At 48.4% G+C, this 16,067-nt stretch overlaps 2 protein-coding genes across 2 annotated transcripts; one reads left to right on the top strand and one right to left on the bottom strand.

Annotated features, from left to right (window-relative positions):
• Positions 1-6,791: 6,791 nt before the first annotated feature.
• On the top strand, positions 6,792-8,753 carry B3GALT4 (beta-1,3-galactosyltransferase 4). The gene is made up of 2 exons (XM_017745396.1): positions 6,792-6,797; positions 7,299-8,753. The coding sequence occupies exons 1-2, from the start codon at positions 6,792-6,794 to the stop codon at positions 8,433-8,435; spliced, it is 1,143 nt and encodes a 380-aa protein (XP_017600885.1). The 3' UTR covers positions 8,436-8,753.
• Positions 8,754-9,025: 272 nt separating this feature from the next.
• Positions 9,026-16,067, bottom strand: PSMD5 (proteasome 26S subunit, non-ATPase 5; the record flags this gene model as incomplete). The annotated part of the gene is made up of 10 exons (XM_008642302.2): positions 9,026-11,302; positions 11,811-11,951; positions 12,404-12,513; positions 12,700-12,891; positions 13,354-13,496; positions 13,905-14,014; positions 14,659-14,787; positions 15,013-15,126; positions 15,686-15,830; positions 16,009-16,067. Coding segments are annotated over 10 exons (1,401 nt in total), but the record flags the coding sequence as incomplete, so codon positions are not given.

Here is a 16,067-nt window from a genome sequence, read left to right as displayed (position 1 = left end):
TTTTTTTTTTTTTTTTTTGGTTTTTTTGGTATTTTTTCTACTACCCACACAAATATTTGTGTTGAGCGCTGCTGCGCCTCGGGGTTGTGCCGAAAGCAAACAGCGCGGCCAAGCACCGGGAATTCCTGTGCCGTGCTGCGCGGCCGGGCCGGGAGCGTTGATCTTCCCGGGGAGCCCTGCTGCAATAACACGGCCCCGCTGGGGAATGGCCCCGAGCCCAGGGACAGCGTGGGCATCCTGGAAACGAGCCGGCCGCCTCCAGAAAAGGGTTAACGGGATGGGCTCCGAGGTGCCTTCCCTCTCGTCCAAGTTCAGCCCCATGTGCCAGGAGGTGCCACCAGTAATGATGTGGCCAAATGTGAAGTGCCCCAAAACTGTGTCCCCTGGCCACAGTGGGCCAGATGTGAGCGGCTGCAAAGGGAGCGGCCTCTGAGCAGCCCCGGCACACGGCAGCGGCGGCCGTGGGGCAGCAGGGCCCGGGGGTCGTTCTGCCCCAGCTCGGGTACGCTCCTCTCCTCTTTGCTTCTTTTTTCATTTCTCTTTCCGAGCCCAGGCCGTTGTGTGGGCGCTGGGGCGTTCGCTGTGGTGCCATTTCGTGGGACCCCAGAGCTGGACCCCAGAGCAGATACCCCAATAAAGGAATTGCTCCCACAAAAACGCAGTGGCCACACAGCCCCTGTGCCTTGTGCAACGCGCCTCTGCCACCTCAGCCACCCAACACACCAATGCCCCCTTCAGTCACACCCAGGGGAAGGTGACACCGTCCGCGCTGGCATCCCGCTGCTTCCAGAGCTTTGGTTTCTCTCCGGCAGCTCCCAGTCCCGCTGGCCCCGGGATAGCCCACCCTCGCACTCGGCCGCCGCTCCCGGGCTCGCGTGATCCATCGGCACACGCTGGATGCCGCAGCCCCCGCTGTGCCACAGCCCCCGGATCCAGAGGGAAGTGCCCCCACTCGGATGCGCTGGGCTTTACGCTTCTCGCCAGGGCTGGAGACTTCGTTTCTCCCGCAGCATCTCTTCCTCCTCCTCTCTCTCCATATGGACTCTCCTACACTGGCAGTCACTGGAGAGAAAAGCAATTAATACTCCCCGTGCAATCCACCCGTGTGATGCTTCCCAACCCATCCTGCTTTTAAGTGGGAAGGTTATTCTCCATTCACTAATTGCCTCACATTATCTGGTGCAAAACGTTAACGTGCAGCTCCGGGAAGAGAGCAGTGGGTGGCACAGCATCGTATTGACATACTGGGTGATAACACAGGCGTGGGGGAGGAATTATTTAAAACAGTTACAGTTAGATGCTGAGAGAAATGAGAAATGAAAGAGAAGGAGGCAGAAGAAGAGAACATCCCCATCCAAATGCTGAAGCTTGAGCAGCAGAGTGGGACTGGTTCCACCTGTCCCTGCCCTGGAAGGGCACTGGTGCCACCCCAGTCCCACCATGGACCAGGGCAGCTGCTCAGGGCACCACAGGGACAAGCTGAGCACCCTGGTGGCATCCTACCTTAGGAAAGAGTCCTTGTCCTGGGGACTGCTCCCAGCTCCAGCACGGAGCAACTCCCTGCACCCCCAAAGCCAAGGGGGGAAGGCAGTGGAAGGCAGGGGAAGGCAGGGCAGTATTCTCAGCAAAGGCATGGTTCAGAATTTTGGGGGCATGGGGCTGAGCTGGTCCTTCCTGCCTCCAGCTGCAGCACTCCCCAAAATGCCACCGATGCTGCAAGTCCTCGCGTCCCAGGAGTCATTAACACAAAATACAATTAATCAGGATTTCATGCACTGACTATGGGACCATCCTCCTCCTCTCGACTCCCTCAGTCCCGACAGCTCTGCTGGGGAACCCCTTCAGCACCCCAACATTCATGCTGCACCCCAGGGCTGTTTTTCCCCTGTGCAGGGAATGAGCAGCACACTCAGGAACGGGCACATCCCGAGTGCCATTTCCAGGGCCGGCTGCTGTGTGTGAACAGCTCTCCAGAGCAGAGCCAGGCTCGGGGGCAGCACAGGGGGGCTCGTACAGGGCTCCTGGGGAAGGCAAACCCCCAGTTTGAGAACCCCCAGGGATGAGTGCGGGGGAAGGCCCGGCTGCTCCAACAGATCCCAGCCCAGCTGCCCGAGGAGGGGCCTGGCACAGGGCAGGGAGACTCAACTCTGCTGTTTCTGTGTCTGGGAGAACAATAAATAAATCTGTGGGAGGCAACAGTGGGATGAGTCAGAGGCGAGAGTGAGAGAAAATCATTTCTGCAGAGCACATCATCCGAGTCCAGCAACCCACAGGGCCCCAGGGATTCGTGTCAGGGGGGTCCCTGTCCTGCTCCAGTTCCCTCCAGTTCCTCCCTGTCAGGAGGGCGATGGGGACAGCCCCACCAGCAGGAGCCTTGGCCACGGCTGCAGCCCCTCCCCAGCCCTGGGGCACCAGTGGGAGCACAGCTGGATCCATCCAGCACCTGGAGAGGATGAGCTGGAGCATCACTTAAGCCTCAAGAGCTGCACCCTGCTCCTCTTCCCCCCATGACCTTGGGGAAGCTTCGCCTTTTTGGGTGCATCACACAGACACACAGGGACCTCCTCACCCCAGGGCAAGGAGAGCCCCAGGAGAAATGCTCCAGCTGAAATTTCTCCCAGGAGAAATGCCCAGTGCTGCTGAGCAGCCACGGAGTCAGGAACAGGGACACTGGATCTGCTCCCAGCTGGAAATGTTGTCAGAGCATGGATGGGACTTAATCAGAGCCTGAGTCGAGACTCCGACGCTGTGGATGTTGTGCGTGTCAAATGAATTTCATGTGAATCTCCATTTGCCAGGCACAAACACAGCCCCAGTCTGGCTGCAGGGAATGAAAGGGCGAGGCAAAAAGCACCAAAAAAGGATCAAAAAATCAAATCACAAGGCATGCTCTGAGAATTAGTAACAACAGGGAAACTTCTGGTCCACTGCAAAATCAGCAACTTTTCTGTCAAGTTGACATCTTGGCAGGGAGACCACTTGGGGAACCTCCTTGGCCCTGTGGCCTCACAACTCAACGTTTCACACAAGTTTATGCTGTTTCCACTTGGCTCATGTTTTAACTCAGCATTGCTGAGGCTGAATGCAGCACTTGCAGAACACACAGGGGGTTGAGGCTGTCGTTATCCAGGAACACAGAGGTAGGGAGCTGTCAAAGCTGCCACTAATCTCAAGAAGGAACAAACATACCATAAAAAAGGAGAGAGCTCTGTAACTCCTAGACTGATGGAAAGTATGCCAAGAAAGAAATGTAAAGAAAAAAGAAGAATGCAGGAAACTTAGCTATAAAAACATGGTTTTAGTCTCATCAAGCGAGCCATTGAATCAGGAGCAAAGACACCTTCATCTGCACACCAGGAGCCACAGGAGCTGTTTGTCTGCTGCGCCAGTGCTCAGCTTTGTTGGCTTGGTTTTCAGTTTTCTACTTATATTTAATACCCAAAGGGACATTAAATATCAAATAACAAGTGCAACACACACTGTAGAACTCTTACAAAGCCTCTTCTTCCATCATTTCCCAAATCCCACAGAGAATATAAGGTGAGGAACTGCCTGCAAGAGCTGAATCATGTCTTCAAGCACAAACATTGCTATTAGGTGACTAAGGCCTAAACACCCATCTCTATTTATTGCAACTGATGCTGTTATTAAAAACCAGACAGGTCCCTCCACAGCCCCTCGTGCTCTCAGGTCTGCGTGTGCTGGTGAAACACTGCAAGAGGCAGTTTGGAATAACGGGGATCCTTTGTGTAGCATCCAAAACACGTTGGAGACCTGGGAGTGCTTTGTGCTCACAGAGCATCCTGGCTGTGGGGATAAGGGGCATTCTGAATCAGACAGGTGAATCCATGAGGGCACAGGGAATGCCTCATGGAAAGGGAGGTTGTGCCAGGTGGGTTCCACAGAGGGGTTCTCACCTGTCTCTGGAGCAGCAGGCAGCAAGTGAAAATTTGAGAACCTGTGGGAATCAACCTGGCTTTTGGGAAGAGCCTGAGAGCAGGGTTAGCGTGGTGGGCATGGAGAGGGGTGTCCACCCTGCTGAGAAGGACATCTAGGGCAGGCTGAGCTCAAGCTTTTACACTTGAACAAATTTATATTGGGAAACCCAATTTTCCCTGGATTTTCCCCCTCAATCCCATCCATCCGCCCTCTCCTGCTCCATCTCCTGAGAACGGTGCGTCATCCAAAGCCTTCACATTTTCACTAAGTGAAGTCGAGCAGAGCTGAGGGAAGCCAGGCTCTGCTCCCCCTTCCAAATGTTCCCAGCATTGGGAAGGAAGCCAGGAGACTTTAGGAGATGCTTTAAGGAGCTGCAGGTTCAGCTGCTCCCCTGCAGCACCCACTGCCTGCCCCAGGCTTCTCCTGCTCAACAGCACCCTCCTGGCAGCTCTGCTTTGGTCTTTGGATATCACAAATCATGCCCTCTCCAAAAAATCAAACCCCAGCACCCTTCAGCCTGAACACTCACAGCTTTAGGAGAGGTCAAGTTGCCCAGAGCGTTACATACCTGCTCCTGTAATGAGGTTTGCTTGGACATAAAATTTAAGGAAAATGTGAAAACATCCCACAGAAAGCAAATTCTAGCCCTGTGGCTCAGGAAAACCTGCTTTCCTGGTTGATTGCATGATTTACACCCCCAAGACTGTGCGGGGTCTCAGTGCAGCTGTAGGAACAGCGTTCCTACCCCCACTGACCTGACTTCAGCCATTCCAGGCTCTTGAATTCACCCTTCTCCAGGAAACTCTTGGATCTCCCTGGGATCAAGGATTTCCCCAAATGAGCTTCACGTCACCCATCTGAAAAGTGAGATAAGGTCACACATGAGCTGCTGGGTGTTGTGTTTGCCTGAAACCTGGGTTTAAAGGCCATGGAGGGACCACCCCTAGGCAAACCTCCTGGAGCTGAGGGACTCTGTTATTTTCCCCTTCAGCAGTCTTTGCCTTGCTGTTCCTCAGCTTCCTCTCAGTGGGAATCCATCAGGCTCTGTGGATAAATAAAAACCCACATCCAAGAGCTGCCTGTGCCCTGGCTGGGCTCAGGGAGTGTTAATTTTCTATTAACTTGGTATCAAAGTTGCTGCTGCCACCACAGAGCAATGCTAAAGGAATGACTTCGGCAGTGCTGCCAGCACCACGCTGGGCCTAATTGCACTGGGGATGATACACATGTGGGGCTTATTGTTATTATTATTTTATTATTCTAAAGATACTCAATTTTTAATGTAAGAGGTTTCAAACACTGGCATTTATTTGCTGATTAAATGATTTAGCTGGAGACAGAATATCTTCAAAGAAGGATATTTTTTTCCCCCAGAATGGGTATCTGGAGTTGCATGGCTGTTTTACAGTGCGTGAAAAATATTTCCTTATTAGCCTTTTATTTCAGGGCACACATTTAATTGACACTTCCCGTGCTGACAGCTCACCCAGCTTCAAAGAACAACTTCTGTGAGGATTGCAGAGTGTGAGGCTGGGCCGGATGAAGCTGTGTCCCAGCTGACACACAAGCTCTGGGGAAGGAGCTTTCCCTCTTTTTGGAGAGCCTGAAGCAGAAATCCACACTGGGACCTGCAGATTGTGAATGTTTTGGGGTTTTTCAGTGGGGTAAGATGAACTTCCAAGCTGTGAGCAGATTTTGGGAACCTGGTTTCTTCTGTAATTCCTCTATTCCCTCTATCAACACAGCTGGGAGAGCTGAGCAGCTCAGCAAGAGCAGGGGATTAACCCTGGACCCCTCAAGGCAGAAATCAAAGCTCTTCTCCGTCTCCCTGGGACATTGGGCTAATCCAGGCTGCCCTAAGGACGCTCCAGGGAGCCTTGCAATGGCCCAGCCAAGACAAACCACAGCAGTGCTGTGTTCTCCTTTCACCCAAGGCTGCAGAACAGAAACGCACCCTGACCTCTGAGAAACCTTTTCAAAATTGAAAAGAAATCATGATCTCCCTGCTCTCCCATGGAGGCTGGAGTTCCCACAAGGCTGAAACCTCCCACCTCAATCTACCCCTCCAACAGCAGCACTGCCATCACCCAACCCTTCCCTGCCCTCCCAGGGCACTGCTGGGGACCCACAACCCCCTCTCTCCTCAGTGCTGCACAGCCCCACTGCCAAAGCCAACTCCCCCCTGCTGACACCTCCATCCTGTTTGTGGTGTCTTTGGCACTTCCCCCTGCAGCACTTCCAGGCCCCTGTGGCTCCCCAGCCCTGTCAGCTCCGGCACAGCCGTGGCTGAGCCAACAGCAACACAGAGAGGCTCTGGAGCAGCCCAAGGCAGAGCCTGTCCAGGAGTAGAGCCCCAGGTGCTGGAGCCAGCCTGGCCTTGGGGTGTCCTTCACACAAGGCAAACCCAAAAGTTCACGCCCAAAGCTCCAGCTCAGGAGATGCAGAGTGCTCAGCGCAGGGGTCAGCTGCCCCGGACTGGGGAGCCAACACCACAATGGCACAGCTGTGGAAAACACAACCGCCAGGGCCAGCAGCAAAGCAGCAGATTAAGAACAGACTCACAACAGTACCGGGGATTGCTTCCACCAAGTGAGCCCCAGAATTTGCTTGACTTATCTCTCAGTGTCAGAAATTAATAAAGGGAAAGGCCAGGGTTTTGTTTGCTTTGTGTTTTCTGTGGCTGCAACACGATCAGCCCCTGGGATCACCTTTCCTCCGCCCCGGCAGGTGAGGTGGAAGCCACAGGCTGCAGATACTGGGCAGTAACTGGATCCTGCAGACCCAGATAGGTACAGCCACTGCCAGGAGAAACCGCCCAGAGAGCCCCTGCTGCAGGGACAGCTCCCAGCACCATGCAGGTAAGTGCTTCAGCCTTTTGCAGCTTTCACAGGATGGGGGTTGGAAGGGACCTTAAAGATCATCTCCTTCCATCCCCTACCATGGGCAGGGACACCTCCCATTAGACCAGGTAGCTCCAAGCCCTGTCCAACCTGGCCTTTCCCTCTGGATTCTTACGCTGCCAGCTTTCCCAGGGCAGTGTCAGGCCAAGTACCAAAAGTTCTCCTTCAAGGACTTGTATTAACTGGCACCTCAGGCCTTCTGTAACAGGTTAAAAATAGTCAGAAAATATTGATAGCGAGTCATTCTCTGGTACTTCCACACATGGATGCACAGAACAGCTTTCAAAATGGTAACGTCCTTCTCAGTTTGGGATCTCACTGTGCCACAAGAAGTACATTCCTTAAGTTTCTAGGAGAAAAAGGAGCCTCACACTAATAACACAAAGACCACAGTCTAGAAGTTGTGATTGCTTTGCATAGATATATTGTAAAATGAGGGAAAGCCTTTTGGTTTGAGAGGCAAGAGAATTCAGTGTCCACGTTCCTCTTCCCCAGCTGACACTCTGCAGGCTCCGCACACACCAGTGGTGCTTCATCCTCTTCAATGTCTTGCTTTTCCACGTGCTGCTTTTTGGGGCAGATTTGCTGGAGCAATACTTCCTGCATTCCCTGCCTCTCTCTTACACCGACACGAAGACTCTGGAGATCAGGGAGAGGGCCAGAAAGCTGGATCTGGATCCTCTGAAGGCCAACCTCTCCCACACTGGCAGCAGTGCAGCAACATGCTCCAATCAAGAGATATTTCTGCTCATTGTTGTCTGCAGCAGCCCAGAAAACAGGACAAGGCGCAACATGATCAGGCAGACCTGGGGCAATGTGACAGGCTCCAGGGGTTACAGCGTCCTGACTCTGTTTGCTGTAGGAAAGGCAGCTTCAGCAAGCACCCAGCTGGAGATCAATGAAGAGGCTCAAGAGCACCGAGACATCATTGAAGGCAGTTTCATCGATTCCCCCGAGACGCAGACACAGAAGATGCTGATGAGTGTGGAGTGGATGGTGACTTTCTGTCCCCATGCCAGGTACATCCTTCACACAGCCCAGGACGTGTTTGTCGGCGTTCCCAGCCTGGCTGGGTACCTGCTGAGCTTAACGCAGCGGGAGGACATCTACCTTGGGAGGGTGGTTCATCACGGAGTGCCTGACAGGGACCCCCAGAGCCCGGGCTTTGTCCCCATCCATCAATACCCCGAGGAGTTTTACCCGGATTTCTGCCATGGCAGTGCTTTCCTCATGTCCCAGGACGTGGCTCGCAAGGTTTATGTGGCTGCCAGGGAGGTGCCACTGGCAGTGCCCCCCGCTGCCTTTGTAGGAATCTGTGCTAAAAGAGCCGGAATCGCTGCCAGGCACAGCTCCCGCTTTTCTGGGGAGAAGCACATCAGCTACAATCGATGCTGCTATAAATTCATTTTCACCTCTTCTGACATGAGAGAGGATGAGCTATTTAAAGACTGGAAGGAAACGAGCGATGGGGAAGATTGTTCCTTACTGGAAACCTACTACAGCCTGGTGTCCTGCAAGGTTCTGACCTACATTGATAAGTTCAAACAGTTCAACTTGGATAGGATCAAAAATGAGGTCCTTCATTTTGTCAATTAAGGTTTAACTTCTGCAAAAAGAGTCTGGATTTTCTTTCATCAGCTGTGTTATCCTGTTAACATACAGTACTAAGGATGCCCTCCCAAAGTTTGCTCTTTTCCCTTCAACAGCAAATGAATTCTCACTGTTACAGCGTGCGACAGAGCAGAACTGGATGTACTCTGCCTAAGTACCTACAAGTGCATGCATGAAAGTAAAAAGGAGTATTCCAAGAGACTTTGTCCATATCCAGGGTTTTTCAGACTTCTGAGTCTTCAAAACTCCTTTTTTATCTGAGTGAGGCATCACCTACTTCCAAAGAATTTTGTAACTAAGGGGAAGCTTTCCATCCACAAAAGGAGCTGCCTCTGAGCAGGCTGGGTTACAGAGAAACAGAGCAGCTCCAGAGAACAGCCACTGAGCCACCCTGGAAATTCCTCAAGTTATGCTGCTTGTTAACATCCATCAAGTGACGAGATTTGGTTTGGGGTTTTTTGGTTTTTAAACCAAATGTTCAGCATGTTACCTCAATTCTCCAGCATTCCATTTCTGTTTTTTCCTCAGTTATCTCCACCTGTTACTTCAAGGAGGGGGTGACAAAAACAACACACTTCAATTTTGTCATTTATATCAGATACAGCAGCAGCATGTAATCCATATGGCAATGTACAGCATGGGCAGGGAACTGCATGTGAGTAATAAGGGGAAAGTGATCAATTAATCAATCAACACTGAGCTCAAAGCTCAATAAAATAAAGCATATGTGTATACATAAAAAAATCCCCTCGTTTGGCATCTCTGCACATTCTAAAATATTGTCTTTGGCAAAAGTACCATGCAAAGCAGATGCTAAATACTCAGCACACAGAGTAGCCTTCAAAAGCACCAGCTGAAAACACACATGGAAGAGGCTCACAAATTGCAGAACAGGTTTATATATTGATTTCTTTTACTGACATTTCAGCATATGGCTTGCACAGAGCCACCAGCACACAAAGCCACCTAAAATAACAGAGCTGAACTGCCCAGAACAAGTGCAAACTAAGGACTTCTACACTCTTTTCATTTCCTTTTTAGTGCTTTGATGTGTTTGCTGGATGCAGGATTCACAAAGCTCCCGTGCTCTCTGCAGTCACGAGACACTGCAGTGCATTTCCCACTGGCAGATGTTTATTGGGCACATTTAGGATAAAAGCAGCAGCACTGGGATGTAGGATGACAACTCTGGTACATCTTGGGTTGTGAGCAGCAAGGCACATCACCTCCATTTAGACAGCTTAGCAAACATTAAGGGATCCTCCCCAGCTCCTCAGAGCCCCCCTGGACTCCTGGGCAGTATTTCTGGCAGGCAATGCCAGCTGCACCTCTACCTACCACAGGCAAAATCAGAGTTACTGCATGACAAGATCCTCCTGCTTCCCCTGGCAGCACAGGGACGTGGAGTCAGTTCTTTCCAGAGTCACAGCTGGCTGACACATTACTAAAATAAGCCCCAAAGCAGTAATTTCATGTTTTATTCTGCTCCCCCCAGCTACTCCTCAGATGTATTTCTCAAAAAGAATAATACAAGCCTTTGATATACAGTACCCCGTGGTCTCTGTTTATGGACAAAGACATGTCACACGTCACTGGAGTGCCCAGCCAGTCCTGATTCTCCCTCACAGTTCTCACATCTTCAGAAGAAGATTCCAACTTCCTAAGATGCCACATTTCCATACTCCCAGTTCATTCACTCCGTTCAATACAACAGCTTCACGTTCTTCCCCCTTTCAGTCTAACTCAGGTAACTAAAATACTACATTTCTTTAAACAACACTTAAAAAATTGTATCTCTGTTAAAAAATAGTGTAAACAAGTCAAGATTTGGTTCTGAAGTAGCCTTGTAGTGCTCCAGCCACAAAACTGAGCTGCCATCCCACAGCACAGCCAACAAGGGAGACAAAGCTCCCAGGTGGGTTTGATCCCTACAGAGTGCATTGGTTTGTTTGTAAAAGGGCTAAAAGCTTTTTTTTCTTTTTTAAATCCTCAGCAGAAAATGTAAACAATATTTAGGATTATTTATTCCAGCAAGACTCACATCCAGCAGGTTGCAAACAAGAGAATCCAGTCCACACTCCCTCATGTGGACAGGGTCACTGGCTTATTCAGCAACAGGATTCTGATAGAACAAAGAGAGTGCTCCATGCAAGTGCCAACTCTGACAGGTAAAAAAATGAATTAAAAAAGAATAGAAATTATGGCAGCATCTGAGGTTACAAACCTTGAGGTGTTTTGGTGGGGTTTTAACTGAACTGTAACCTACTGAGAAAACACAACAGAAACTCCAAACCCAAGAACAATTTAACCAAACGCTGATGAATTCTGCCAAATAAAACACAGTCAGTAGCTGGTAAGTGCTCACCTGGGTTACCTGTCTCATGAGACACAGAGAGAACTTCTGCCGTGACATTTTAGGGGGAAATATACAACAGCTTTTCATTTCCTCTCCTGACTCATCTCAAATAGAGTCAAAATATCTTCACATTCCTTTAAAGAGACAACCTCCAGTGTGGAGAGTTTTTACACCTTGTACCTCAACACCTGTGCCAGGAATATCTTTTGCAAGAAGGGGACCCCAGACACCAAGGACATTATTCTGCTCCTTCCACAGCTGTAGTAGAAACTGCCTTAACATAATAGGGGCCCTCGTGCAGGTAAGCCCTGAGCCTCAGGTAATACTGATTCCCAAAGATCTCTGCAATGGTTTTGGAGTTCACCAGGGCCTTCACCAGTTCGTATTTAGCATCCTTTGAAGCTTTGTCAGGCTCCACAGATCTGTCCACAACGTACTCCACAAACCCTGGGCTGTCCAGCATCAGCTTCTGGGCCCATGGTTGATTTGCAATGGCCTAAACAGGAAGACAAAAGACATGAGAGGGGGGAAAACATATTAAAACCCCAAAAAAGCAGTTACACAGTAAGGTTTTCGGTACAAAGACAAGGAACAGGGAAAATTAAATGAGATATTCATTCCACCAGTGGTTACACAATCAGCACTTGAATCAAGCAGCAGGGTTTAACCCTGGAGAACAAGTACAGCTCAGTGCTTATCTTCAAAGTTTTAAGGGAATTATCACAGCAGTGCCTCTGGTATAGAAGCAGCACCTTAGAGCACAGCTGTTGCCTTTTTTCCCCCCTCTCCAATCTAGCAGAAATTAGCATTACAGACATGACGTGTCTGCTGCATTATTTAAACGGGGAATGCAAGTGGGGCACGAGGAAAAAAGCCTTTTTCTGACCACTTCTGGGCTTTAACCAGAAGTTTGTGGCATTCACTTCGAAGAACTAAATAAGTAAGTCTGAGACTGAATAGCAGCACAAGTCACTCCCTGATCTTTAAAAGCAGAAAGCACTCACAGTGAACACCCGCAAAGCCCCGCAGTGGAGATCAGGGAATGGCTGAGTACTGATGCTCCTGAACAGCTCCAGGGGCTGGCTGGACAAGGATGTGAACCAGGATTCAGTCATTCTTAAGAGGTCCTCTGTCTGCTGCTCTGGCTACATAAATGACAAAAATGAAGGAGTTTGATTAGGATTATGAAAGACTTTCAAATTTTCAGGATGTGTTCAAATGTTTCACTCCCTCATTTAGAGCTACACTGTTAACCCAGATCCCTGGATCCAAAGAACGCTACAAGGACTGGAGCAGTTTGCCCCTACCCCTTAAGCACAAGGATATGAACCTGTTTACTCTCATTCCCTTGTCAATGAAGTCTTGACTTCATGTTTTATTAACATTTCAGAACACCTGGCTCCTTACAAACAAACCCAAACCTTTAAGCAAACAAATCAGGGAATTTCAAAACAGTAAATCAGTGACTCAGAACACTGAAAGCACCACAGCCACCCAACCTAGAGGCTGCAAAATGTCTTCTCACAATTACTCAGGTGTGTGATGATTTCATTCTTGGAGATTTGAATCAAAAACAAAGACCAAAACGCCAACTTACAGGCAAGTAAAGCAGAGATGAAATCGCATCCAAGCACCGAAGCCGTAACTCAGTGGGGGCATTCTTGGCCTGGTGCCCTATTTTGCTTAAGAGATTTTGAAATCTACTTCCTTTCAAAACAAAAACAAAGTGCTTTTAATTAATTCAGCCAGATCTCTACAGGAATACAATTACCCATTATTAATGTATTCACTAGGTAAAGGAATACATTTTTCAATTCCTTTCAGTATCACCCCAAACCAATTAAACCTTGTATTATACTGAAAAGTTTTATTAAAGAAAAGAAAGATACTAACTAGTTTTCTGTAAAACCTGTTTGCCTTCCACATTTGATCCCAGGATTCCCAGCGTGTCCACAGCCACTCCAATCATGGTTGGATCCTGACTTTCTGCCATTTCAAAGACTTTTTCCATAAAGACAGGGTATCGCTCACAGATCTGCTGGGGACTGTCCACAATAGCCAGATTGCCAAAAAATTTAACAAATCCTGAGAAAACAAGACCAAAAAAAGCACTGAGTGGAAGAACAACAACTTCAGCAATGTCAAAATTAAATGTACGTTAGTGTGAGACTGATTTGTTCCTGAACATGTGTTATTAAGTCTGAATAGTGTTGGTAAAAAGCTCAAAATAAAGACAGAACTAAGCAACAAGCCAAATATTTTGACTGTTGCTTAATTCATGATGTTTGTATTCCTAAAACAGGCTACAATAACACAAACTTTAAAGCTACAGCACAGCCTGTCCAGATCTTACCACTGTTACTGAGGAACATTCCTCATGCGTCAGACTGTCCTTCAGCATTATTTAAATATCCAATATTTTATAGATCCAATCTAATATTCAAAATTTCACCTGAGCTTTCAAAAGAGAGGCTTAACAGTCCTGTCAATTTAACTCATTACCAAAGCAAGCAGCAAACCCTGGAAAGAAGGAACACATGGTGTCACCTGGCAAGTAGAAGCTGGAGAAGGGATCTGACTCTGCCCCAAGGATGATGTTGGAGATTTTGTCGATGACTCCTTGCTGAGCCAGGTACTGCCGCCCATGGGGGGTGTGGGCCAGCGAGGTCACCATCTCTATGCACGTGGCCCTGCAACACACAAAGTTATCTGGGCTTATTTCAGTGGGTTTTGAAGTAGTCAGTGATTAAAAAAACCCCCCATACCCATAAGACAAAATCCTAACAAAAAACCAACAAGTGACCCCAAGTGTCCAACACTCCTCCAAGCTCATTCAGCTCTTTAGATCTGTGGAAGAATTTGAAGTGTTTCTATCACAGCCAAACCTCACAATTATCACCTCACACTGGGGTAACTCCCTCTTGGCTCTCAAATGAAGGTATGAAGTATTTTACACTCAAGGCAGTTTAAGAAGAGGCAGATAAGAGCATTTTTCTGAGAAGGGTTTTCCAAGAAACACACACAACTACGTTTATTTTATCAGAATATTAAGAGTTTTAACAATGGGGGAAATCTCCTTGGCAAACTCACCAACATACCTGACCAGCACATCCTCTCCAGTCAGCTCCCCAATTAACTCAGGGATTAACCCACTGTTTGCACAGTAATTCAGAGACTCTGCTGACACTGATGAAATCTCCACAATTAACTAAAAAAAAGCAAAAAGGATGGTTTATAAAAACATTATAATAATTCACAGTGACAGCCAAATACATCCTACAGTGCTGATTAACCCTATATGTATTAAATATGGAATTTAATCATACTTTTATCATTAACCCAAATCTTTGCCTGAAGCAAGTCCAAAAGGAGTTCCAAGTTTGCAGCACATGCATCTGACTTCTACTCACAATCAGCTTTTCCTGTGCTATTCCCATTAAGCTCTAGGATGGCTAAGTTGTATAATTTCTCCTTTGACAAACATCTTAGACTGACAGCTGGCATCTCTCCAGAACTTTCAGCAGCACTTCACATCCAAAGGTTAAGAGACTACAAGAATTATTTTACTTTTATTTTCAGAGAAACAAACACTTTAAGGTGTCTTTAGTAATTCTGTGGAGCCCTTCCAATGCCTTATGCACTACAAGTTAGAAAATAAACAGTAATTCACACTTCTATACCATAAAATGGGAAAGAAGTTATTACTTCATGAGAGCCCACACTGCTGTAATCTTCCTACTCCTTTCTAGTTTTGATAAAACACAGACATGAAGAGAAGTGTGTAAAGCAGTGAGAAACACTGATTTAAAAGCCATAAAACCCAGCCTGAGAGCCAGCAGAGAACCCCCCCACCTCATAGACTCTGTAGCGAACAACGTCACTCGTGGCCATCACATTCCTCAGGTCACTCAACAAAGTGCTCCCAAACAAAGCCTCCAAACCCTCCTGGCTCTGGGCTATTCTCGACAGAGATTTGATAGCCTGCAAGCAAAAACAGGAGCTCGTTATGAAAAATGAACAAAACCACCCAGAGAAGAAAATCCGAGATGAACAGGCTTAGCTCCAATGTTCTCTATGACCTTATTAACTATACCTGTGCATTTAATTTTAATTATAATTCAATTTTCACTGAGGAGAGCTAGTTATGATCACTGTCATCCAACTACCTCAGCTAGCAGAGGGATGAGACAATAAAGTCACGTTTACCTCTTTAGCCACTGCAATTTTCTCTCCACCAATGCAGTTTATGATCTGCCGTAGCAGCTCGGGGCTGTGCAGAATTTCTGTGACAGCAGCTGAGTCTTCAACAATCCTCCCAACCTGATCACAGGATTACAGAAGATAACATTAAAACAAGCACTGGAACAGCTGCACAGAAAGCCAAAATCACCATTTTTTGAGCTTTTTGGATTAAATCTCAACTGGCCAACAACTGCTTTTAGCTGAACCTGAAACTTCCGAAAGTCCATCCCAAACCACAACACCCCACAATCCTGTTCTTTCAAATTAATGCAACAAAAGTTCCCACAGCCTGTTTGGTGTTTCCACAATCACATTTAAAGTATCCTGAATATCAAAATGCTGCTGCTTTCAGTTCTTAGAGCACCTGCTGTCAGTGCTGGCTTGGAAAGCTTTAACCAGGACACGGAGAAAAAGTTTTATTCACAAGTTGCTTTTGTCAGGACATAGTTTTATACATTGTAACTGACATATCATAAAGCATTATATACACACTGCACGGTAATTATCCTAAATGGCACGGGTGTGGAAGGACACAATTCCTGCTTTTATCACAAGCTGAGGCAGAAAAGAGCAGATGGGGACTAACCCAGAGCTCACCACAGAGCTCTGTCCCCTCCTCCTGGAAGAAACCCTGTACCTGCGACATGGTGAGGATTTTCACGGAGTCATCGGGGTGGAAAAGGCCCTTCTGCAGCTCTTCCCTGAGGTTCTGGATCACGTAAAGGGGATCCAGGGCCTGCAGAAGCCTCTCCAGGATAGAAACACACGCGGACACCTGTTCCCTGAGCGGGACGGAGACAAAACCGAGCTCTTGAGTAAAGGGAAACCGCTGTGCCACCTCCCGCCCCGAAACAGCCCAGAGAATGAGCCGGGGAGGCGGCAGGAATCCCCCGCTCCGGGAGAATAGCAGCGAGGGCCCGGCGGGGCCGGTGAGGCCCGCGGCACCGCGCCGGAGCTCACCGGTCATTGACGCCGAGGAGGCCGAAGAGCGCTACCAGGTGGTGCTCGCCGAGGCGGGC

The sequence above is a fragment of the Corvus brachyrhynchos genome, unplaced genomic scaffold (genome assembly GCF_000691975.1).
Source record: "Corvus brachyrhynchos isolate BGI_N302 unplaced genomic scaffold, ASM69197v1 scaffold59, whole genome shotgun sequence".
Classification (NCBI taxonomy): Eukaryota; Metazoa; Chordata; class Aves; order Passeriformes; family Corvidae; genus Corvus; species Corvus brachyrhynchos.
This window is presented reverse-complemented; position numbering and strand designations above follow the sequence as displayed.